Consider the following 25901-nt stretch of genomic DNA (forward strand, 5'->3'; position numbering starts at 1 on the left):
GTCGGGTCTCTTGTTCCTAGCCTAACTCTGTGTCTCTGTTCCAGCTGGGTCTCTTGTTCCTAGCCTAACTCTGTGTCTCTGTTCCAGTCGGGTCTCTTGTTCCTAGAATAACTCTGTGTCTCTGTTCCAGTCGGGTCTCTTGTTCCTAGCCTAACTCTGTGTCTCTGTTCCAGCTGGGTCTCTTGTTCCTAGCCTAACTCTTTGTCTCTGTTACAGTCGGGTCTCTTGTTCCTAGCCTAACTCTGTGTCTCTGTTACAGTCGGGTCTCTTGTTCCTAGCCTAACTCTGTGTCTCTGTTCCAGCTGGGTCTCTTGTTCCTAGCCTAACTCTGTGTCTCTGTTACAGTCGGGTCTCTTGTTCCTAGCCTAACTCTGTGTCTCTGTTACAGTCGGGTCTCTTGTTGCTAGCCTAACTCTGTGTCTCTGTTCCAGCTGGGTCTCTTGTTCCTAGCCTAACTCTGTGTCTCTGTTACAGTCGGGTCTCTTGTTCCTAGCCTAACTCTGTGTCTCTGTTACAGTCGGGTCTCTTGTTCCTAGCCTAACTCTGTGTCTCTGTTCCAGCTGAGTCTCTTGTTCCTAGCCTAACTCTGTGTCTCTGTTACAGTCGGGTCTCTTGTTCCTAGCCTAACTCTGTGTCTCTGTTACAGTCGGGTCTTTTGTTCCTAGCCTAACTATGTGTCTCTGTTACAGTCGGGTCTCTTGTTCCTAGCCTAACTCTGTGTCTCTGTTACAGTCGGGTCTCTTGTTCCTAGCCTAACTCTGTGTCTCTGTTACAGTCGGGTCTCTTGTTCCTAGCCTAACTCTGTGTCTCTGTTCCAGTCGGGTCTCTTGTTCCTAGCCTAACTCTGTGTCTCTGTTCCAGTCGGGTCTCTTGTTCCTAGCCTAACTCTGTGTCTCTGTTCCAGTCGGGTCTCTTGTTCCTAGCCTAACTCTGTGTCTCTGTTCCAGCTGAGTCTCTTGTTCCTAGCCTAACTCTGTGTCTCTGTTACAGTCGGGTCTCTTGTTCCTAGAATAACTCTGTGTCTCTGTTCCAGTCGGGTCTCTTGTTCCTAGCCTAACTCTGTGTCTCTGTTCCAGTCGGGTCTCTTGTTCCTAGCCTAACTCTGTGTCTCTGTTCCAGTCGGGTCTCACTCCGATCCATGTGGCGGCTTTCATGGGACACGATAACATCGTCACTCAGCTGACGAATCATGGAGCTTCTCCAAACACAACTAATGTGGTGAGTCACAGAATATACTCCCTCTCTCTCCCTTTCTTCCCCTCTCTCTCTCTCTCTCTCTCTCTCTCTCTCTCTCTCTCTTTCTTACCATCTCTCTCTCTCTTTCTTACTATCTCTCTCTCTCTCTCTCTCTCTCTCTCTGTGTGTTTGATAGAACCCTGGGACCTAACATGTGTGTTTGATAGAACCCTGGTACCTAACCTGTGTGTTTGATAGAACCCTGGTACCTAACCTGTGTGTTTGATAGAACCCTGGTACTTAAACCTGTGTGTTTGATAGAACCCTGGTACTTAAACCTGTGTGTTTGATAGAACCCTGGTACCTAACCTGTGTGTTTGATAGAACCCTGGTACCTAACCTGTGTGTTTGATAGAACCCTGGTACCTAACCTGTGTGTTTGATAGAACCCTGGTACCTAACCTGTTTGTGAAGTAACATTTCTAACCTGTGTGTTTGATAGAACCCTGGTACCTAACCTGTGTGTTTGATAGAACCCTGGTACCTAACCTGTGTGTTTGATAGAACCCTGGTACCTAACCTGTTTGTGAAGTAACATTTCTAACCTGTGTGTATCTCTGAGTTCCAGAGGGGAGAGACGGCGCTCCACATGGCAGCGAGGGCCGGCCAGGCTGGCGTGGTCAAATACCTGGTTCAGAGCGGAGCCAGAGTGGAGGTCAGGGCCAAGGTAGGACTGGAGAGAATCTCCCATACTGACTGGAGAGAATCCCCCATACTGACTGGAGAGAATCCCCCATACTGACTGGAGAGAATCCCCCATACTGACTGGAGAGAATCCCCCATACTGACTGGAGAGAATCTACTGACTGGAGAGAATACCCCATACTGACTGGAGAGAATCCCCCATACTGACTGGAGAGAATCCCCCATACTGACTGGAGAGAATCCCCCATACTGACTGGAGAGAATCTCCCATACTGACTGGAGAGAATCCCCCATACTGACTGGAGAGAATCCCCCATACTGACTGGAGAGAATCTACTGACTGGAGAGTATCCCCCATACTGACTGGAGAGAATCTCCCATACTGACTGGAGAGAATCTCCTATACTGACTGGAGAGAATCTACTGACTGGAGAGAATCCCCCATACTGACTGGAGAGAATCTCCCATACTGACTGGAGAGAATCTCCCATACTGACTGGAGAGAATCCCCCATACTGACTGGAGAGAATCCCCCATACTGACTGGAGAGAATCCCCCATACTGACTGGAGAGAATCTCCCATACTGACTGGAGAGAATCTCCCATACTGACTGGAGAGAATCTCCCATACTGACTGGAGAGAATCTCCCATACTGACTGGAGAGAATCTCCCATACTGACTGGAGAGAATCCCCCATACTGACTGGAGAGAATCTACTGACTAGAGAGAATCACCCATACTGACTGGAGAGAATCTCCCATACTGACTGGAGAGAATCTCCCATACTGACTGGAGAGAATCCCCCATACTGACTGGAGAGAATCTCCCATACTGACTGGAGATAATCCCCCATTACTGACTGGAGAGAATCTCCCATACTGACTGGAGAGAATCTCCCATACTGACTGGAGAGAATCCCCCATACTGACTGGAGAGAATCCCCCATACTGACTGGAGAGAATCTCCCATACTGACTGGAGAGAATCCCCCATACTGACTGGAGAAAAACCCCCATACTGACTGGAGAGAATCCCCAATACTGACTGGAGAGAATATCCCATACTGACTGGAGAGAATCCCCAATACTGACTGGAGAGAATCTCCCATACTGACTGGAGAGAATCCCCCATACTGACTGGAGAGAATCCCCCATACTGACTGGAGAGAATCCCCCATACTGACTGGAGAGAATCTACTGACTGGAGAGAATCCCCCATACTGACTGGAGAGAATCTACTGACTGGAGAGAATCCCCCATACTGACTTGAGAGAATCCCCCATACTGACTGGAGAGAATCCCCCATACTGCCTGGAGAGAATCCCCCATACTGACTGGAGAGAATCTACTGACTGGAGAGAATCTCCCATACTGACTGGAGAGAATCCCCCATACTGACTGGAGAGAATCCCCCATACTGACTGGAGAGAATCTCCCATACTGACTGGAGAGAATCCCCCATACCGATTGGAGAGAATCCCTCGTACTGACTGGAGAGAATCCCCCATACTGACTGGAGAGAATCTACTGACTGGAGAGAATCTCCCATACTGACTGGAGAGAATCTCCCATACTGACTGGAGAGAATCTCCCATACTGACTGGAGAGAATCTCCCATACTGACTGGAGAGAATCTCCCATACTGACTGGAGAGAATCCCCCATACTGACTGGAGAGAATCTACTGACTGGAGAGAATCCCCCATACTGACTGGAGAGAATCTCCCATACTGACTGGAGAGAATCCCCCATACCGATTGGAGAGAATCCCTCATACTGACTGGAGAGAATCCCCCATACTGACTGGAGAGAATCCCCAATACTGACTGGAGAGAATCCCCCATACTGACTGGAGAGAATCCCCCATACTGACTGGAGAGAATCCCCCATACTGACTGGAGAGAATCCCCCATACTGACTGGAGAGAATCTCCCATACTGACTGGAGAGAATCCCCCATACTGACTGGAGAGAATCTACTGACTGGAGAGAATCTACTGACTGGAGAGAATCCCCCATACTGACTGGAGAGAATCCCCCCATACTGACTGGAGAGAATCTACTGACTGGAGAGAATCCCCCATACTGCCTGGAGAGAATCCCCCATTCTGACTGGAGAGAATCCCCCATACTGACTGGAGAGAATCCCCCATACTGACTGGAGAGAATCCCCCATACTGACTGGAGAGAATCTCCCATACTGACTGGAGAGAATCCCCAATACTGACTGAAGAGAATCCCCCATACTGACTGGAGAGAATCCCCCATACTGACTGGAGAGAATCCCCCATACTGACTGGAGAGAATCTCCCATACTGACTGGAGAGAATCCCCCATACTGACTGGAGAGAATCCCCCATACTGACTGGAGAGAATCTCTCATACTGACTGGAGAGAATCCCCCATACTGACTGGAGAGAATCTACTGACTGGAGAGAATCCCCCATACTGACTGGAGAGAATCCCCCCATACTGACTGGAGAGAATCCCCCATACTGACTGGAGAGAATCCCCCATACTGACTGGAGAGAATCTACTGACTGGAGAGAATCCCCCATACTGACTGGAGAGAATCCCCCCATACTGACTGGAGAGAATCCCCCATACTGACTGGAGAGAATCTACTGACTGGAGAGAATCCCCCATACTGACTGGAGAGAATCCCCCCATACTGACTGGAGAGAATCTACTGACTGGAGAGAATCCCCCATACTGACTGGAGAGAATCTACTGACTGGAGAGAATCCCCCATACTGACTGGAGAGAATCTCCCATACTGACTGGAGAGAATCCCCCATACTGACTGGAGAGAATCTCCCATACTGACTGGAGAGAATCTCCCATACTGACTGGAGAGAATCCCCCATACTGACTGGAGAGAATCCCCTATACTGACTGGAGAGAATCTACTGACTGGAGAGAATCTACTGACTGGAGAGAATCCCCCATACTGACTGGAGAGAATCCCCCATACTGACTGGAGAGAATCCCCCATACTGACTGGAGAGAATCCCCCATACTGACTGGAGAGAATCCCCCATACTGACTGGAGAGAATCCCCCATACTGACTGGAGAGAATCCCCCATACTGACTGGAGAGAATCCCCCATACTGACTGGAGAGAATCTCCCATACTGACTGGAGAGAATCTCCCATACTGACTGGAGAGAATCCCCCATACTGACTGGAGAGAATCCCCCATACTGACTGGAGAGAATCTCCCATACTGACTGGAGAGAATCTCCCATACTGACTGGAGAGAATCCCCCATACTGACTGGAGAGAATCTCCCATACTGACTGGAGAGAATCCCCCATACTGACTGGAGAGAATCCCCCATACTGACTGGAGAGAATCTCCCATACTGACTGGAGAGAATCCCCCATACTGACTGGAGAGAATCTACTGACTGGAGAGAATCTACTGACTGGAGAGAATCCCCCATACTGACTGGAGAGATTCTCCCATACTGACTGGAGAGATTCTCCCATACTGACTGGAGAGATTCTCCCATACTGACTGGAGAGAATCCCCCATACCGACTGGAGAGAATCCCGACTGGTGTAGCTAGTAATTTTAGTAGTTCTATGGCCTATTTATTGTCCTCACGCCGTTTGCCCTACCTGGTTAAATTAAGGTGAAATAAAACAAGTTTAAAAAAATATTTAAAAATTACATTAAAATAAGGTATTGTTATTAGTGGAGTTATTATATTAAAATAAGGTATTGTTATTGGTGGAGTTATTATATTAACATAAGGTATTGTTATTGGTGGAGTTATTATATTAACATAAGGTATTGTTATTGGTGGAGTTATTATATTAACATAAGGTATTGTTATTGGTGGAGTTATTATATTAACATAAGGTATTGTTATTGGTGGAGTTATTATATTAACATAAGGTATTGTTATTGGTGGAGTTATTATATTAACATAAGGTATTGTTATTGGTGGAGTTATTATATTTAAATGAGGTATTCGTAGCCATGTGGAGTATTTACAGTTGGATTACTATATATACTGTGACTTGTTGTCACAGTTGATCTTAAGAAAAATGTTTTTTGGTGGTCTGTTGAAGTGTCTTTGCTCATGTTTGTCTCCTGTCTGTCCTCTAACCCTCTGTCCCTGTCTCCAGGACAACCAGACCCCGCTCCACATCTCCAGTCGTCTGGGGAAGCCTGACATCGTGCTGTATCTGCTGCAGAACGGGGCGAGTCCTGACGCCACTACCAGCTCTGGCTACACCCCCCTACACCTGGCTGCCAAAGAGGGACACAGAGACGTCTCCTCAGTCCTCCTTGACCAGGGGGCTTCTCCAGACATCACTACCAAGGTACACACTACACCCAACACACTTCACTCTACACACTTCACCCTACACACTACTAACCCTACACACTACTAACCCTATTAGAGAGGGACACAGAGACGTCTCCTCAGTCCTCCTTGACCAGGGGGCTTCTCCAGACATCACTACCAAGGTACGCACTACACCCAACACACTTCACTCTACACACTACACCCTACACACTACACCCTACACACAGAGTTATAACTAGTTCCACTGGAGGAGGGTTAGAGTTATAACTATAGTTCCCTGGAGGAGGGTTAGAGTTATAACTATAGTTTCACTGGAGGGTTAGAGTTATAACTATAGTTCCCTGGAGGAGGGTTAGAGTTATAACTATAGTTCCACTGGAGGAGGGTTAGAGTTATAACTATAGTTCCACTGAAGGAGGGTTAGAGTTATAACTATAGTTCTACTGGAGGAGGGTTAGAGTTATAACTATAGTTCCACTGGAGGAGGGTTAGAGTTATAACTATAGTTCCCTGGAGGAGGGTTAGAGTTATAACTATAGTTCCCTGGAGGGGGGTTAGAGTTATAACTATAGTTCCACTGGAGGGTTAGAGTTATAACTATAGTTCCCTGGAGGAGGGTTAGAGTTATAACTATAGTTCCACTGGAGGGTTAGAGTTATAACTATAGTTCCACTGGAGGAGGGTTAGAGTTATAACTATAGTTCACTGGAGGAGGGTTAGAGTTATAGCTATAGTTCCCTGGAGGAGGGTTAGAGTTATAACTATAGTTCCCTGGAGGAGGGTTAGAGTTATAACTATAGTTCCACTGAAGGAGGGTTAGAGTTATAACTATAGTTCCACTGAAGGAGGGTTAGAGTTATAACTATAGTTCCCTGGAGGAGGGTTAGAGTTATAACTATAGTTCCACTGAAGGAGGGTTAGAGTTATAACTATAGTTCCCTGGAGGAGGGTTAGAGTTATAACTAGTTCCACTGGAGGAGGGTTAGAGTTATAACTATAGTTCCACTGGAGGAGGGTTAGAGTTATAACTATAGTTCCACTGGAGGAGGGTTAGAGTTATAACTATAGTTCCCTGGAGGAGGGTTAGAGTTATAACTATAGTTCCACTGGAGGAGGGTTAGAGTTTTAACTATAGTTCCCTGGAGGAGGGTTAGAGTTATAACTATAGTTCCCTGGAGGAGGGTTAGAGTTATAACTATAGTTCCACTGGAGGAGGGTTAGAGTTTTAACTATAGTTCCACTGGAGGAGGGTTAGAGTTATAACTATAGTTCCCTGGAGGAGGGTTAGAGTTATAACTATAGTTCCCTGGAGGAGGGTTAGAGTTATAACTATAGTTCCACTGGAGGAGGGTTAGAGTTATGACTATAGTTCCCTGGAGGAGGGTTAGAGTTATAACTATAGTTCCACTGGAGGAGGGTTAGAGTTATAACTAGTTCCACTGGAGGAGGGTTAGAGTTATAACTATAGTTCCCTGGAGGAGGGTTAGAGTTATAACTATAGTTCCCTGGAGGAGGGTTAGAGTTATAACTATAGTTCCACTGGAGGAGGGTTAGAGTTATAACTATAGTTCCACTGGAGGAGGGTTAGAGTTATAACTATAGTTCCACTGGAGGAGGGTTAGAGTTATAACTATAGTTCCACTGGAGGAGGGTTAGAGTTATAACTATAGTTCTACTGGAGGAGGGTTAGAGTTATAACTATAGTTCCCTGGAGGAGGGTTAGAGTTATAACTATAGTTCCACTGGAGGAGGGTTAGAGTTATAACTATAGTTCCACTGAAGGAGGGTTAGAGTTATAACTATAGTTCCCTGGAGGAGGGTTAGAGTTATAACTATAGTTCCCTGGAGGGTTAGAGTTATAACTATAGTTCCCTGGAGGAGGGTTAGAGTTATAACTATAGTTCCCTGGAGGAGGGTTAGAGTTATAACTATAGTTCCACTGGAGGAGGGTTAGAGTTTTAACTATAGTTCCCTGGAGGAGGGTTAGAGTTATAACTATAGTTCCCTGGAGGAGGGTTAGAGTTATAACTATAGTTCCACTGGAGGATGGTTAGAGTTTTAACTATAGTTCCACTGGAGGAGGGTTAGAGTTATAACTATAGTTCCCTGGAGGAGGGTTAGAGTTATAACTATAGTTCCCTGGAGGAGGGTTAGAGTTATAACTATAGTTCCACTGGAGGAGGGTTAGAGTTATGACTATAGTTCCCTGGAGGAGGGTTAGAGTTATAACTATAGTTCCACTGGAGGAGGGTTAGAGTTATAACTAGTTCCACTGGAGGAGGGTTAGAGTTATAACTATAGTTCCCTGGAGGAGGGTTAGAGTTATAACTATAGTTCCCTGGAGGAGGGTTAGAGTTATAACTATAGTTCCACTGGAGGAGGGTTAGAGTTATAACTATAGTTCCACTGGAGGGTTAGAGTTATAACTATAGTTCCACTGGAGGAGGGTTAGAGTTATAACTATAGTTCTACTGGAGGAGGGTTAGAGTTATAACTATAGTTCCACTGGAGGAGGGTTAGAGTTATAACTATAGTTCCACTGGAGGAGGGTTAGAGTTATAACTATAGTTCCCTGGAGGAGGGTTAGAGTTATAACTATAGTTCCCTGGAGGAGGGTTAGAGTTATAACTATAGTTCCACTGGAGGAGGGTTAGAGTTATAACTATAGTTCCCTGGAGGAGGGTTAGAGTTATAACTATAGTTCCCTGGAGGAGGGTTAGAGTTATAACTATAGTTCCCTGGAGGAGGGTTAGAGTTATAACTATAGTTCCCTGGAGGAGGGTTAGAGTTATAACAGTTCCACTGGAGGAGGGTTAGAGTTATAACTATAGTTCCCTGGAGGAGGGTTAGAGTTATAACAGTTCCACTGGAGGAGGGTTAGAGTTATAACTATAGTTCCCTGGAGGAGGGTTAGAGTTATAACTATAGTTCCCTGGAGGAGGGTTAGAGTTATAACTGTAGTTCCCTGGAGGAGGGTTAGAGTTATAACTATAGTTCCCTGGAGGAGGATTAGAGTTATAACTATAGTTCCCTGTTCACCTTTATCAATGGGTTCAAGTAGCGCATGGATATATTTTCCCATTTTCAGTGATCAGTTTTTCCTGTGCTTTTCGATGTAAATGCCGTTCTGGTAAAGCCACAGCAGTGATTTAACCAGTTTTATAAACGTGTGTGTTTTCTGTGTTTTCTATCCACACAGACTAAGCACATGCATATACTATATTCCTGGCATGAGTAGCAGGGCGCTGAAATGTTGCGCGATTTTTAACAGAATGTTCAAAAAAGTAGAGGGTAGGAGGAAGAGGTTAAGGACTGGATAAGAGCGTCTGCTAAATGACTTAAATGTAAATGTTAAATGAAGGACGACAAATAGCTGGCTAGCTAACCTCGGTAAATTAAGATAATCACTCTAAAACTACACACTCTAAACTACACAATTATCTTGGATACGAAGACAGCAAAGACAACTATGTAGCTAGCTAACACTACACTAATCAAGTCGTTCAGTTGAGGGTAATAGTTTCTACAGTGCTGTTATTCAGTAGACGGTGGACGTTAGCTAGCTGGCTAGCTGCTGGGCAGATAGCAGTGTAGACTACGTTAGGACGACGAAATACGATAATTACGCAATTATCTTTGATACAAAGACGGCTATGTAGCTAGCTAAGAAGAAATTGCTAAGATTAAACAAATCAAACCGTTGTACTATAATGAAATGTAATGAAAAGTTATACTACCTGCGGACCGAAGTGCGGATGCGACTGCTCGCTCCAACCCGGAAGTAGATAGCTGATGTTTGAAGTTGGTGAGGGAGATAAAAGTCTCCAACTTCAGCGATTTTTGCAGTTCGTTCCAGTCACAGGCAGCAGAGAACTGGAACGAAAGGCGGCCAAATGAGGTGTTGGCTTTAGGGATGATCAGTGAGATACACCTGCTGGAGCGCGTGCTACGGATGGGTGTTGCCATCGTGACCAGTGAACTGAGATAAGGCGGAGCTTTACCTAGCATGGACTTGTAGATGACCTGGAGCCAGTGGGTCTGGCGACGAATATGTAGCGAGGGCCAGCCGACTAGAGCATACAAGTCGCACTGGTGGGTGGTATAAGGTGCTTTAGTGACAAAACGGATGGCACTGTGATAGACTGCATCCAGTTTGCTGAGTAGAGTGTTGGAAGCCATTTAGTAGATGACATCGCCGAAGTCGAGGATCGGTAGGATAGTCAGTTTTACTAGGGTAAGCTTGGCGGCGTGAGTGAAGGAGGCTTTGTTGCGGAATAGAAAGCCGACTCTTGATTTGATTGTCGATTGGAGATGTTTGATATGAGTCTGGAAGGAGAGTTTGCAGTCTAGCCAGACACCTAGGTACTTATAGATGTCCACATATTCAAGGTCGGAACCATCCAGGGTGGTGATGCTAGTCGGGCATGCGGGTGCAGGCAGCGATCGGTTGAAAAGCATGCATTTGGTTTTACTCGCGTTTAAGAGCAGTTGGAGGCCACGGAAGGAGTGTTGTATGGCATTGAAGCTCGTTTGGAGGTTAGATAGCACAGTGTCCAATGACGGGCCGAAAGTATATAGAATGGTGTCGTCTGCGTAGAGGTGGATCAGGGAATCGCCCGCAGCAAGAGCAACATCATTGATATATACAGAGAAAAGAGTCGGCCCGAGAATGGTTGGTCTGGGGTTAGAGAGAGTGGTATCAACAGTTAGGGTTGAAGTTAGTGGTGTAACCAGTTGATGTTTCACTGCCTTGCTTCACAACATTTACATTTACATTTAAGTCATTTAGCAGACGCTCTTATCCAGAGCGACTTACAACAGAGGAATCTGTACTCTCCTCCTCCACTCAGCCTATTGAGTCCACTGGTCTCACTCACACAGAACTACCCTACGCCTTGACCTCTTTCTCCCCTCTCGCTCCAGATGACAGCCTGCGACTAGTGAGGTCTGGCCGCTCGACCCCATCCCCTTCTCTCTTCTCCAAGACAATCTCTGGAGACCTTCTCCCATTCCTCACTTCCCTCATCCCTGACCACTGGCTGCGCACCCTATGACTTCAAAATGGCCAGAGTCACTCCCCTCCTCAAGAAATCAAAACTCGACTCATCTGACGTCTAAAACTACAGACCTTTATCCCTTCTTTCTTTTCTTTCTAAAACACTTCTGTCTCTGACCGACTCTCTCAGAACGATCTTCTGGACCCTAACCAGTCAAGCCTCAAGACAGGTCACTCAACACGATTCTGCTCTCCTCTGTGTCACAGAGGATCTTCTGGACCCTAACCAGTCAGGCTTCAAGACGGGTCACTCAACCAACTGACTCTCTCTCCTCTGTTCTCATCCTCCCGGATCCGCTGCCTTTGACACTGTGAACCATCAGATCCTCCTCTACACCCTTTGAGGGCTGGGTGTCTCAGACTCTATCAGATCCTCCTCTCCACCCTCTCAGGACTGGGAGTCTCAGACTCTATCAGATCCTCCTCTCCACCCTCTTAGGGCTGGGTGTCTCAGGCTCTATCAGATCCTCCTCTCCACCCTCTCAGGGCTGGGTGTCTCAGGCTCTATCAGATCCTCCTCTCCACCCTCTCAGGGCTGGGTGTCTCAGGCTCTATCAAATCCTCCTCTCCAACCTCTCAGGTCTGGGCGTCTCAGGCTCTATCAGATCCTCCTCTCCACCCTCTGAGGGCTGGGTGTCTCAGACTCTATCAGATCCTCCTCTCCACCCTCTCAGGACTGGGTGTCTCAGGCTCTATCAGATCCTCCTCTCAGGGCTGGGTGTCTCAGGCTCTATCAGATCCTCCTCTCCACCCTCTCAGGGCTGGGTGTCTCAGACTCTATCAGATCCTCCTCTCCACCCTCTCAGGGCTGGGTGTCTCAGGCTCTATCAGATCCTCCTCTCCAGCCTCTGAGGGCTGGGTGTCTCAGACTCTATCAGATCCTCCTCTCCACCCTCTCAGGACTGGGAGTCTCAGGCTCTATCAGATCCTCCTCTCAGGGCTGGGCGTCTCAGGCTCTATCAGATCCTCCTCTCCACCCTCTCAGGGCTGGGTGTCTCAGACTCTATCAGATCCTCCTCTCCACCCTCTCAGGGCTGGGTGTCTCAGACTCTATCAGATCCTCCTCTCCACCCTCTCAGGGCTGGGTGTCTCAGGCTCTATCAGATCCTCCTCTCCACCCTTTGAGGGCTGGGTGTCTCAGGCTCGATCAGATCCTCCTCTCCAGTCTCTAAGGGCTGGGTGTCTCAGGCTCTATCAGATCCTCGTCTCCAGTCTCTGAGGGCTGGGTGTCTCAGGCTCTATCAAATCCTCCTCTCCAACCTCTCAGGGCTGGGCGTCTCAGGCTCTATCAGATCCTCCTCTCCACCCTCTCAGGGCTGGGTGTCTCAGGCTCTATCAAATCCTCCTCTCCAACCTCTCAGGGCTGGGTGTCTCAGGCTCTATCAGATCCTCCTCTCCACCCTCTCAGGCCTGGGTGTCTCAGGCTCTATCAGATCCTCCTCTCCACCCTCTCAGGGCTGGGTGTCTCAGGCTCTATCAGATCCTCCTCTCCACCCTCTCAGGGCTGGGTGTCTCAGGCTCTATCAGATCCTCCTCTCCACCCTCTCAGGGCTGGGCGTCTCAGGCTCTATCAGATCCTCCTCTCCACCCTCTCAGGGCTGGGTGTCTCAGGCTCTATCAGATCCTCCTCTCCACTCTCTCAGGCCTGGGCATATCAGGCTCCACCCTCTCAGGGCTGGGCGTCTCAGGTTCTCCACACTACTGGATTGCATCCTACCTGGCAGGCCAGGTGATGTGGAGAGGATCTGTGTCCGCACCACATACTCTCTCTACTGGTGTCCCCCAGGGCTCGGTTCTAGGCCCTCTCCTCTTCTCTCCATACACCAAGTCACTCAGCTCCGTCAGATCCTCACATGGTCTCTCCTATCATTGCTATGCAGATGACACAACTACATTTCTCCTTCCCCCCTTCTTACACCCAGGTGGCGACACGCATCTCAGATATCTCAGCTTGGATGTCGGTCCTCCACCTCAGCCTCGACAATACGGAACTGCTCTTCCTCTCCATCCCGGTTGACTCCACAGTGTCGCCCTCCTGCAGGTTCATATTCTACAACATCTGTAGAGTACGACCTTCCCTCACAAAGGAAGCGGCACAGGTCCTAATCGAGGGATTTTTCCTCTCCCGTCTGGACTACTGCAACTCACTGTTGGCTGGGCTCTCCACTTGTGCCATCCCACCCCTACGGGAGGGCAGCTCCCACTCAGCCCAGTCCAAGCTCTTCTCTCCCAGTCAGCCCAGTCCAAGCTCTTCTCTCCTTCGCTCAGCCCAGTCCAAGCTCTTCTCTCCCGCTCAGCCGAGTCCAAGCTCTTCTCTCCCGCTCAGCCCAGTCCAAGCTCTTCTCTCCCACTCAGCCCAGTCCAAGCTCTTCTCTCCCGCTCAACCCAGTCCAAGCTCTTCTCTCCCACTCAGCCCAGTCCAAGCTCTTCTCTCCCGCTCAGCCCAGTCCAAGCTCTTCTCTCCCGCTCAGCCCAGTCCAAGCTCTTCTCTCCCGCTCAGCCCAGTCCAAGCTCTTCTCTCCCACTCAGCCCAGTCCAAGCTCTTCTCTCCCAGTCAGCCCAGTCCAAGCTCTTCTCTCCCAGTCAGCCCAGTCCAAGCTCTTCTCTCCCGCTCAGCCCAGTCCAAGCTCTTCTCTCCCACTCAGCCCAGTCCAAGCTCTTCTCTCCCACTCAGCCCAGTCCAAGCTCTTCTCTCCCACTCAGCCCAGTCAGCCCAGTCCAAGCTCTTCTCTCCCACTCAGCCCCCCCTCCCACCTAGCTATCTGAAAATGAATACGCTAACGACTGTGATATGTGGATGTCCCATCTAGCTATCTGAATATACTAACTACTGTGATATGTGGTTGTCTCACCTAGCTATCTGAATATACTAACTACTGTGATATGTGGTTGTCCCACCTAGCTATCTGAATATACTAACTACTGTGATATGTGGTTGTCTCACCTAGCTATCTGAATATACTAACTACTGTGATATGTGGTTGTCTCACCTAGCTATCTGAATATACTAACTACTGTGATATGTGGTTGTCCACCTAGCTATCTGAATATACTAACTACTGTGATATGTGGTTGTCTCACCTAGCTATCTGAATATACTAACTACTGTGATATGTGGTTGTCCACCTAGCTATCTGAAAATACTAACTACTGTGATATGTGGTTGTCCACCTAGCTATCTGAATATACTAACTACTGTGATATGTGGTTGTCCCACCTAGCTATCTGAATATACTAACTACTGTGATATGTGGTTGTCCACCTGGCTATCTGAATATACTAACTACTGTGATATGTGGTTGTCCACCTGGCTATCTGAATATACTAACTACTGTGATATGTGGTTGTCCACCTGGCTATCTGAATATACTAACTACTGTGATATGTGGTTGTCCACCTGGCTATCTGAATATACTAACTACTGTGATATGTGGTTGTCCACCTAGCTATCTGAATATACTAACTACTGTGATATGTGGTTGTCCCACCTAGCTATCTGAATATACTAACTACTGTGATATGTGGTTGTCCACCTAGCTATCTGAATATACTAACTACTGTGATATGTGGTTGTCCCACCTAGCTATCTGAATATACTAACTACTGTGATATGTGGTTGTCCACCTAGCTATCTGAATATACTAACTACTGTGATATGTGGTTGTCTCACCTAGCTATCTGAATATACTAACTACTGTGATATGTGGTTGTCTCACCTAGCTATCTGAATATACTGTGATATGTGGTTGTCCCACCTAGCTATCTGAATATACTAACTACTGTGATATGTGGTTGTCCACCTAGCTATCTGAATATACTAACTACTGTGATATGTGGTTGTCCCACCTAGCTATCTGAATATACTAACTACTGTGATATGTGGTTGTCCACCTAGCTATCTGAATATACTAACTACTGTGATATGTGGTTGTCCATCTAGCTATCTGAATATACTAACTACTGTGATATGTGGTTGTCCACCTAGCTATCTGAATATACTAACTACTGTGATATGTGGTTGTCCCACCTAGCTATCTGAATATACTAACTACTGTGATATGTGGTTGTCTCACCTAGCTATCTGAATATACTAACTACTGTGATATGTGGTTGTCCACCTAGCTATCTGAATATACTAACTACTGTGATATGTGGTTGTCTCACCTAGCTATCTGAATATACTAACTACTGTGATATGTGGTTGTCCACCTAGCTATCTGAAAATACTAACTACTGTGATATGTGGTTGTCCACCTAGCTATCTGAATATACTAACTACTGTGATATGTGGTTGTCCCACCTAGCTATCTGAATATACTAACTACTGTGATATGTGGTTGTCCACCTGGCTATCTGAATATACTAACTACTGTGATATGTGGTTGTCCACCTGGCTATCTGAATATACTAACTACTGTGATATGTGGTTGTCCACCTGGCTATCTGAATATACTAACTACTGTGATATGTGGTTGTCCACCTGGCTATCTGAATATACTAACTACTGTGATATGTGGTTGTCCACCTAGCTATCTGAATATACTAACTACTGTGATATGTGGTTGTCCCACCTAGCTATCTGAATATACTAACTACTGTGATATGTGGTTGTCCACCTAGCTATCTGAATATACTAACTACTGTGATATGTGGTTGTCCCACCTAGCTATCTGAATATACTAACTACTGTGATATGTGGTTGTCCACCTAGCTATCTGAATATACTAACTACTGTGATATGTGGTTGTCTCACCTAGCTATCTGAATATACTAACTACTGTGATATGTGGTTGTCCACCTAGCTATCTGAAAATACTAACTACTGTGATATGTGGTTGTCCACCTAGCTATCTGAATATACTAACTACTGTGATATGTGGTTGTCCACCTAGCTATCTGAATATACTAACTACTGTGATATGTTGTCCACCTAGCTATCTGAATTACTAACTACTGTCCACCTAGCTATCTGAATATACTAACTACTGTGATATGTGGTTGTCCACCTGGCTATCTGAATATACTAACTACTGTGATATGTGGTTGTCCACCTGGCTATCTGAATATACTAACTACTGTGATATGTGGTTGTCCACCTGGCTATCTGGATAAGAGCGTCTGCTAAATGACTTAAATGTAAATGTAAATGTATCTGAATATACTAACTACTGTGATATGTGGTTGTCCACCTAGCTATCTGAATATACTAACTACTGTGATATGTGGTTGTCCCACCTAGCTATCTGAATATACTAACTACTGTGATATGTGGTTGTCCACCTAGCTATCTGAATATACTAACTACTGTGATATGTGGTTGTCCCACCTAGCTATCTGAATATACTAACTACTGTGATATGTGGTTGTCCACCTGGCTATCTGAATATACTAACTACTGTGATATGTGGTTGTCTCACCTAGCTATCTGAATATACTAACTACTGTGATATGTGGTTGTCCACCTAGCTATCTGAATATACTACTGTGATATGTGGTTGTCCCACTGGATAAGAGCGTCTGCCTAGCTATCTGAATATACTAACTACTGTGATATGTGGTTGTCCACCTAGCTATCTGAATATACTAACTACTGTGATATGTGGTTGTCCCACCTAGCTATCTGAATATACTAACTACTGTGATATGTGGTTGTCCACCTAGCTATCTGAATATACTAACTACTGTGATATGTGGTTGTCCCACCTAGCTATCTGAATATACTAACTACTGTGATATGTGGTTGTCACACCTAGCTATCTGAATATACTAACTACTGTGATATGTGGTTGTCCACCTAGCTATCTGAATATACTAACTACTGTGATATGTGGTTGTCTCACCTAGCTATCTGAATATACTAACTACTGTGATATGTGGTTGTCCCACCTAGCTATCTGAATATACTAACTACTGTGATATGTGGTTGTCCCACCTAGCTATCTGAATATACTAACTACTGTGATATGTGGTTGTCCCACCTAGCTATCTGAATATACTAACTACTGTGATATGTGGTTGTCCCACCTAGCTATCTGAATATACTAACTACTGTGATATGTGGTTGTCCCACCTAGCTATCTGAATATACTAACTACTGTGATATGTGGTTGTCCCACCTAGCTATCTGAATATACTAACTACTGTGATATGTGGTTGTCCCACCTAGCTATCTGAATATACTAACTACTGTGATATGTGGTTGTCCCACCTAGCTATCTGAATATACTAACTACTGTGATATGTGGTTGTCCACCTGGCTATCTGAATATACTAACTACTGTGATATGTGGTTGTCCACCTGGCTATCTGAATATACTAACTACTGTGATATGTGGTTGTCCACCTGGCTATCTGAATATACTAACTACTGTGATATGTGGTTGTCCCACCTAGCTATCTGAATATACTAACTACTGTGATATGTGGTTGTCCCACCTAGCTATCTGAATATACTAACTACTGTGATATGTGGTTGTCCCACCTAGCTATCTGAATATACTAACTACTGTGATATGTGGTTGTCCCACCTAGCTATCTGAATATACTAACTACTGTGATATGTGGTTGTCCCACCTAGCTATCTGAATATACTAACTACTGTGATATGTGGTTGTCCACCTGGCTATCTGAATATACTAACTACTGTGATATGTGGTTGTCCACCTGGCTATCTGAATATACTAACTACTGTGATATGTGGTTGTCCACCTGGCTATCTGAATATACTAACTACTGTGATATGTGGTTGTCCCACCTAGCTATCTGAATATACTAACTACTGTGATATGTGGTTGTCCCACCTAGCTATCTGAATATACTAACTACTGTGATATGTGGTTGTCCACCTGGCTATCTGAATATACTGTGATATGTGGTTGTCCCACCTAGCTATCTGAATATACTAACTACTGTGATATGTGGTTGTCCACCTGGCTATCTGAATATACTGTGATATGTGGTTGTCCCACCTAGCTATCTGAATATACTAACTACTGTGATATGTGGTTGTCTCACCTAGCTATCTGAATATACTAACTACTGTGATATGTGGTTGTCCCACCTAGCTATCTGAATATACTAACTACTGTGATATGTGGTTGTCCCACCTAGCTATCTGAATATACTAACTACTGTGATATGTGGTTGTCCCACCTAGCTATCTGAATATACTAACTACTGTGATATGTGGTTGTCCCACCTAGCTATCTGAATATACTAACTACTGTGATATGTGGTTGTCCCACCTAGCTATCTGAATATACTAACTACTGTGATATGTGGTTGTCCCACCTAGCTATCTGAATATACTAACTACTGTGATATGTGGTTGTCCCACCTAGCTATCTGAATATACTAACTACTGTGATATGTGGTTGTCCCACCTAGCTATCTGAATATACTAACTACTGTGATATGTGGTTGTCCCACCTAGCTATCTGAATATACTAACTACTGTGATATGTGGTTGTCCCACCTAGCTATCTGAATATACTAACTACTGTGATATGTGGTTGTCCACCTAGCTATCTGAATATACTAACTACTGTGATATGTGGTTGTCCACCTAGCTATCTGAATATACTAACTACTGTGATATGTGGTTGTCCCACCTAGCTATCTGAATATACTAACTACTGTGATATGTGGTTGTCCACCTAGCTATCTGAATATACTAACTACTGTGATATGTGGTTGTCCACCTAGCTATCTGAATATACTAACTACTGTGATATGTGGTTGTCCCACCTAGCTATCTGAATATACTAACTACTGTGATATGTGGTTGTCCCACCTAGCTATCTGATGATGAAAGCACTAACTGTAAGGTGCTCTGGATAAGAGCTTCTGCTAAATGACATGTAATAATCTATGATGTGATGCTGTGAGTGTTGTTGTGGCTCATTGCTGTCTACTCCTCTCCTCTCTTCTCTCATCTCATTTCCTCTCTCATCTCATTTCCTCTCTCATCTCCTTTCCTCTGTCATCTCCTCTCTGTACTCCTCTCATCTCCATCATCTCCTCCCTGTCTCCTCTCTCCTTTCATCACCTCCTCCTCTCCTCTCCTTTCCTTTCATAACCTCCTCCTCTCCTCTCCTTTCCTTTCATCAACTCCTACTCTCCTTTCCTCCTCTCTCCTCTCCTCCCCTCTTCCAGAAAGGCTTCACTCCCCTCCATGTTGCAGCTAAGTATGGGAAGATGGAAGTGGCCAACCTTCTGCTGCAGAGACACACTGCGCCCGATGCAGCTGGGAAGGTACCGTAGTCACCATGGAAACAGGGATGAGCTAGTCTGGTAGTCAGTAGTGCATCTCACTGATAGTAATAGTAACGTACAGCACAGATAGTTCTCACTGATGTCATATGAGTTATTCTCATATTGGTTCATTATAATGTAACTACACATCAGTATTCTTGCAGTGCTACTAACCAGGTTTCCATCCAACCTTTTTAATTTGTCGGTAAAATGTGTTATTTGAGAAATGGCGGTGAAAACGCCTTTTGTGTGCAAATATTGATTAACCATCACATGGAAGGAAGCTTGGGAGTCACGCGATGGTATGTTGTGTGGTCCTCCCACTACGACTCCGGCTTGGAGCTACGCCATGATATGTTGTGTGGTCCTCCCACTACGACTCCGGCTTGGAGCTACGAGATGGTATGTTGTGTGGTCCTCCCACTACGACTCCAGCTTGGAGCTACGTGATGGTATGTTGTGTGGTCCTCCCACTACGACTCCGGCTTGGAGCTACGCGATGATATGTTGTGTGGTCCTCCCACTACGACTCCGGCTTGGAGCTACGAGATGACATGTTGTGTGGTCCTCCCACTACGATGATATGTTGTGTGGTCCTCCCACTACGACTCCAGCTTGGAGCTACGCGATGACATGTTGTGTGGTCCTCCCACTACGACTCCAGCTTGGAGCTACGCGATGACATGTTGTGTGGTCCTCCCACTACGATGACATGTTGTGTGGTCCTCCCACTACGACTCCAGCTTGGAGCTACGCGATGACATGTTGTGTGGTCCTCCCACTACGATGATATGTTGTGTGGTCCTCCCACTACGACTCCAGCTTGGAGCTACGCGATGATATGTTGTGTGGTCCTCCCACTACGACTCCAGCTTGGAGCTACGTGATGGTATGTTGTGTGGTCCTCCCACTACGACTCCAGCTTGGAGCTACGTGATGGTATGTTGTGTGGTCCTCCCACTACGACTCCGGCTTGGAGCTACGCCATGATATGTTGTGTGGTCCTCCCACTACGACTCCGGCTTGGAGCTACGAGATGGTATGTTGTGTGGTCCTCCCACTACGACTCCAGCTTGGAGCTACGTGATGGTATGTTGTGTGGTCCTCCCACTACGACTCCGGCTTGGAGCTACGAGATGACATGTTGTGTGGTCCTCCCACTACGATGATATGTTGTGTGGTCCTCCCACTACGACTCCAGCTTGGAGCTACGCGATGACATGTTGTGTGGTCCTCCCACTACGACTCCAGCTTGGAGCTACGTGATGGTATGTTGTGTGGTCCTCCCACTACGACTCCGGCTTGGAGCTACGCGATGATATGTTGTGTGGTCCTCCCACTACGACTCCGGCTTGGAGCTACGCCATGATATGTTGTGTGGTCCTCCCACTACGACTCCGGCTTGGAGCTACGCGATGATATGTTGTGTGGTCCTCCCACTACGACTCCGGCTTGGAGCTACGCGATGATATGTTGTGTGGTCCTCCCACTATGACTCCGGCTTGGAGCTACGCCATGATATGTTGTGTGGTCCTCCCACTACGACTCCGGCTTGGAGCTACGCGATGATATGTTGTGTGGTCCTCCCACTACGACTCCGGCTTGGAGCTACGCGATGATATGTTGTGTGGTCCTCCCACTACGACTCCGGCTTGGAGCTACGCCATGATATGTTGTGTGGTCCTCCCACTATGACTCCGGCTTGGAGCTACGCCATGATATGTTGTGTGGTCCTCCCACTACGACTCCGGCTTGGAGCTACGAGATGATATGTTGTGTGGTCCTCCCACTAAGAAACTGTATGAATGAAGGTCCATTATCATGTATACAGGTTGGATTTGGTTTGAGTCATTTAGAAATAGATTGAGTTGGTTTCCCCAACATGTGTTTGACACCCCTGCTCTAGAGAGAGAAGCCCCTGTTATGATGCTGAAACACTCTGATCAATCTAACATCAAATCAAATGTATTTATAAAGCCCTTCTTACATCAGCTGATATCTCAAAGTGCTGTACAGAAACCCAGCCTAAAACCCCAAACAGCAAGCAATGCAGGTGTAGAAGCACGGTGGCTAGGAAAAACTCCCTAGAAAGGCCAAAACCTAGGACGAAACCTAGAGAGGAACCAGGCTATGAGGGGTGGCAAGTCCTCTTCTGGCTGTGCCGGGTGGAGATTATAACAGAACATGGCCAAGATGTTAAAATGTTCATAAATGACCAGCAGGGTCAAATAATAATAATCACAGTAGTTGTCGAGGGTGCAACAAGTCCTCAGGAGTAAATGTCAGTTGTCTTTTCATAGCCGATCACTAAGAGTATCTCTACCGCTCCTGCTGTCTCTAGAAAGTTGAAAACAGCAGGTCTGGGACAGGTAGCACGTCCGGTGAACAGGTCAGGGTTCCATAGCCGCAGGCAGAACAGTTGAAACTGCAGCAGCAGCACGGCCAGGTGGACTGGGGACAGCAAGGAGTCATCATGCCAGGTAGTCCTGAGGCATGGTCCTAGGGCTCAGGTCCTCCGAGAGAGAGAAAGAAAGAGAGAATTAGAGAGGGCATACTTAAATTCACACTGGACACCGGATAACACGGGAGAAGTACTCCACATATAACAGACTGACTCTAGCCCCCTGACACATAAACTACTGCAGCATAAATACTGGAGGCTGAGACAGGAGGGGTCAGGAGACACTGTGGCCCCATCCGAGGACACCCCCGGACAGGGCCAAACAGGAAGGATATAACCCCACCCACGTTGCCAAAGCATAGCACCCACACCACTAGAGGGATATCTTCAACCACCAACTTACCATCCTGAGACTGAACATGTCTTTATTCAACGGACAAAGACAGTATTGGAATTGTTCTAACTGATTTATATTTCAACCACTTCAGATCCCAGTTTGTCATCCTTCCACTGTGTTGGGCTAAGTGCCTCCACCTTCAACTAATGCAGCTGTGTATGCCGTTTCTATAGAGTGGTCTAACTCCCCTACATGTAGCTGCTCACTATGACAACCAGAAGGTGGCTCTGCTGCTGCTGGACCAGGGAGCTTCACCGCACGCTGCTGCCAAGGTAGGTATCACTTACACATTTACACCACAGCAGACGCTCTTATCCAGAGCCACTTACAGGATCCGTTAGGGTTAAATGCCTTGCACAAAGGCACATGACGGACATGAGTCCCATAGGGCGGCACACAATTGGCCCAGCGTCATCCGGGGTAGGGGAGGCCGGGGTAGGGGGGCCGGGGTAGGGGGGCCGGGGTAGGGGGCCGGGGTAGGGGGGCCGGGGTAGGGGGGCCGGGGTAGGGGGTGCCGGGGTAGGGGAGGCCGGGGTAGGGGGGCCGGGGTAGGGGGCCGGGATAGGGGGGCCGGGGTAGGGGGCCGGGATAGGGGGCCGGGGTAGGGGGCCGGGGTAGGGGAGGCCGGGGTAGGGGCCACTACCACACCAGTATCAGACCACTACCACACCAGTATCAGACCACTACCACACCAGTATCAGACCACTACCACACCAGTATCAGACCACTACCACACCAGCATCAGACCACTACCACACCAGTATCAGACCACTTCCAGACCAGTATCAAACCACTACCACACCAGTATCAGACCACTACCACACCAGCATCAGACCACTACCACACCAGTATCAGACCACTACCAGACCAGTATCAGACCACTACCACACCAGTATCAGACCACTACCACACCAGTATCAGACCACTACCACACCAGTATCAGACCACTACCACACCAGTATCAGACCACTACCACACCAGTATCAGACCACTACCACACCAGTATCAGACCACTACCACACCAGTATCAGACCACTACCACACCAGTATCAGACCACTTCCAGACCAGTATCAAACCACTACCACACCAGTATCAGACCACTACCACACCAGCATCAGACCACTACCACACCAGTATCAGACCACTACCAGACCAGTATCAGACCACTACCAGACCAGTATCAGACCACTACCACACCAGTATCAGACCACACCAGTATCAGACCACTACCACACCAGTATCAGACCACTACCACACCAGCATCAGACCACTACCACACCAGTATCAGACTAGGGAACAATGACACACAACACAGGCTGAGACAACACATAGGGAACAATAACACACAGCACAGGCTGAGACAACACATAGGGAACAATGACACACAACACAGGCTGAGACAACACATAGGGAACAATAACCTGTAGCACAGGCTGAGACAACACATAGGGAACAATAACACACAGCACAGGCTGAGACAACACATAGGGAACAATAACACACAGCACAGGCTGAGACAACACATAGGGAACAATAACACACAGCACAGGCTGAGACAACACATAGGGAACAATAACACACGCAACACAGGCTGAGACAACACATAGGGAACAATAACCTGTAGCACAGGCTGAGACAACACATAGGGAACAATAACCTGTAGCACAGGCTGAGACAACACATAGGGAACAATAACACACAGCACAGGCTGAGACAACACATAGGGAACAATGACACACAACACAGGCTGAGACAACACATAGGGAAGAATAACACACAACACAGGCTGAGACAACACATAGGGAACAATAACACACAACACAGGCTGAGACAACACATAGGGAACAATAACCTGTAGCACAGGCTGAGACAACACATAGGGAACAATAACACACAGCACAGGCTGAGACAACACATAGGGAACAATAACACACAACACAGGCTGAGACAACACATAGGGAACAATAACCTGTAGCACAGGCTGAGACAACACATAGGGAACAATAACACACAGCACAGGCTGAGACAACACATAGGGAACAATAACACACAGCACAGGCTGAGACAACACATAGTGGTGTAACACACAGCACAGGCTGAGACAACTGTCTGTGGTGTACAATAACACACCTCTGAGACAACACATAGGGAACAATAACCTGTCACAGGCTGAGACAACACATAGGGAACAATAACCTGTAGCACAGGCTGAGACAACACATGGGAACAATAACACACAGCACAGGCTGAGACAACACATAGGGAACAATGACACACAACACAGGCTGAGACAACACATAGGGAAGAATAACACACAACACAGGCTGAGACAACACATAGGGAACAATAACACACAACACAGGCTGAGACAACACATAGGGAACAATAACCTGTAGCACAGGCTGAGACAACACATAGGGAACAATAACACACAGCACAGGCTGAGACAACACATAGGGAACAATAACACACAACACAGGCTGAGACAACACATAGGGAACAATAACCTGTCTGTGGCTGAGACAATAATATATTCTGTCTGTGTTGTAGAATGGGTACCCTCCTCTGTGGTGTAATATGTCCTGTCTGTGGTGTAGAATGGGTACCCTCCTCTGTGGTGTAATATGTTCTGTCTGTGGTGTAGAATGGGTACCCTCCTCTGTGGTGTAATATGTTCTGTCTGTGGTGTAGAATGGGTACCCTCCTCTGTGGTGTAATATGTTCTGTCTGTGGTGTAGAATGGCTACCCTCCTCTGTGGTGTAATATGTTCTGTCTGTGGTGTAGAATGGGTACCCTCCTCTGTGGTGTAATATGTTCTGTCTGTGGTGTAGAATGGGTACCCTCCTCTGTGGTGTAATATGTTCTGTCTGTGGTGTAGAATGGGTACCCTCCTCTGTGGTGTAATATGTTCTGTCTGTGGTGTAGAATGGGTACCCTCCTCTGTGTTGTAATATGTTCTGTCTGTGGTGTAGAATGGGTACCCTCCTCTGTGGTGTAATATGTTCTGTCTGTGGTGTAGAATGGGTCCCCTCCTCTGTGGTGTAATATGTTCTGTCTGTGGTGTAGAATGGGTCCCCTCCTCTGTGGTGTAATATGTTCTGTCTGTGGTGTAGAATGGGTACCCTCCTCTGTGTTGTAATATGGTCTGTCTGTGGTGTAGAATGGGTACCCTCCTCTGTGGTGTAATATGTTCTGTCTGTGGTGTAGAATGGGTACCCTCCTCTGTGGTGTAATATGTTCTGTCTGTGGTATAGAATGGTTACCCTCCTCTGTGGTGTAATATGTTCTGTCTGTGGTGTAGAATGGGTACCCTCTGTGGTGTAGAATGGGTACCCTCCTCTGTGATGTAATATGTTCTGTCTGTGGTGTAGAATGGGTACCCTCCTCTGTGGTGTAATATGTTCTGTCTGTGGTGTAGAATGGGTACACTCCTCTGTGTTGTAATATGTTCTGTCTGTGGTGTAGAATGGGTACCCTCCTCTGTGGTGTAATATGTTCTGTCTGGTGTAGAATGGGTACCCTCATCTGTGGTGTAATATGTTCTGTCTGTGGTGTAGAATGGGTACCCTCCTCTGTGGTGTAATATGTTCTGT

The 25901-nt window shown here is 46.7% G+C and overlaps 1 protein-coding gene across 1 annotated transcript in view; it reads left to right on the plus strand.

Moving 5' to 3' along the window:
• Nucleotides 1-25901, plus strand: part of ank3b (ankyrin 3b) — a 236231-nt gene that overhangs the window by 85565 nt on the left and 124765 nt on the right. The window contains 5 exon segments of the mRNA XM_065022916.1: nt 1120-1218; nt 1805-1903; nt 6015-6212; nt 19410-19508; nt 22480-22578. Coding sequence (XP_064878988.1) covers nt 1120-1218; nt 1805-1903; nt 6015-6212; nt 19410-19508; nt 22480-22578 — 594 coding nt within the window.

Source organism: Oncorhynchus nerka, linkage group LG10 (genome assembly GCF_034236695.1).
Source record: "Oncorhynchus nerka isolate Pitt River linkage group LG10, Oner_Uvic_2.0, whole genome shotgun sequence".
Classification (NCBI taxonomy): domain Eukaryota; kingdom Metazoa; phylum Chordata; class Actinopteri; order Salmoniformes; family Salmonidae; genus Oncorhynchus; species Oncorhynchus nerka.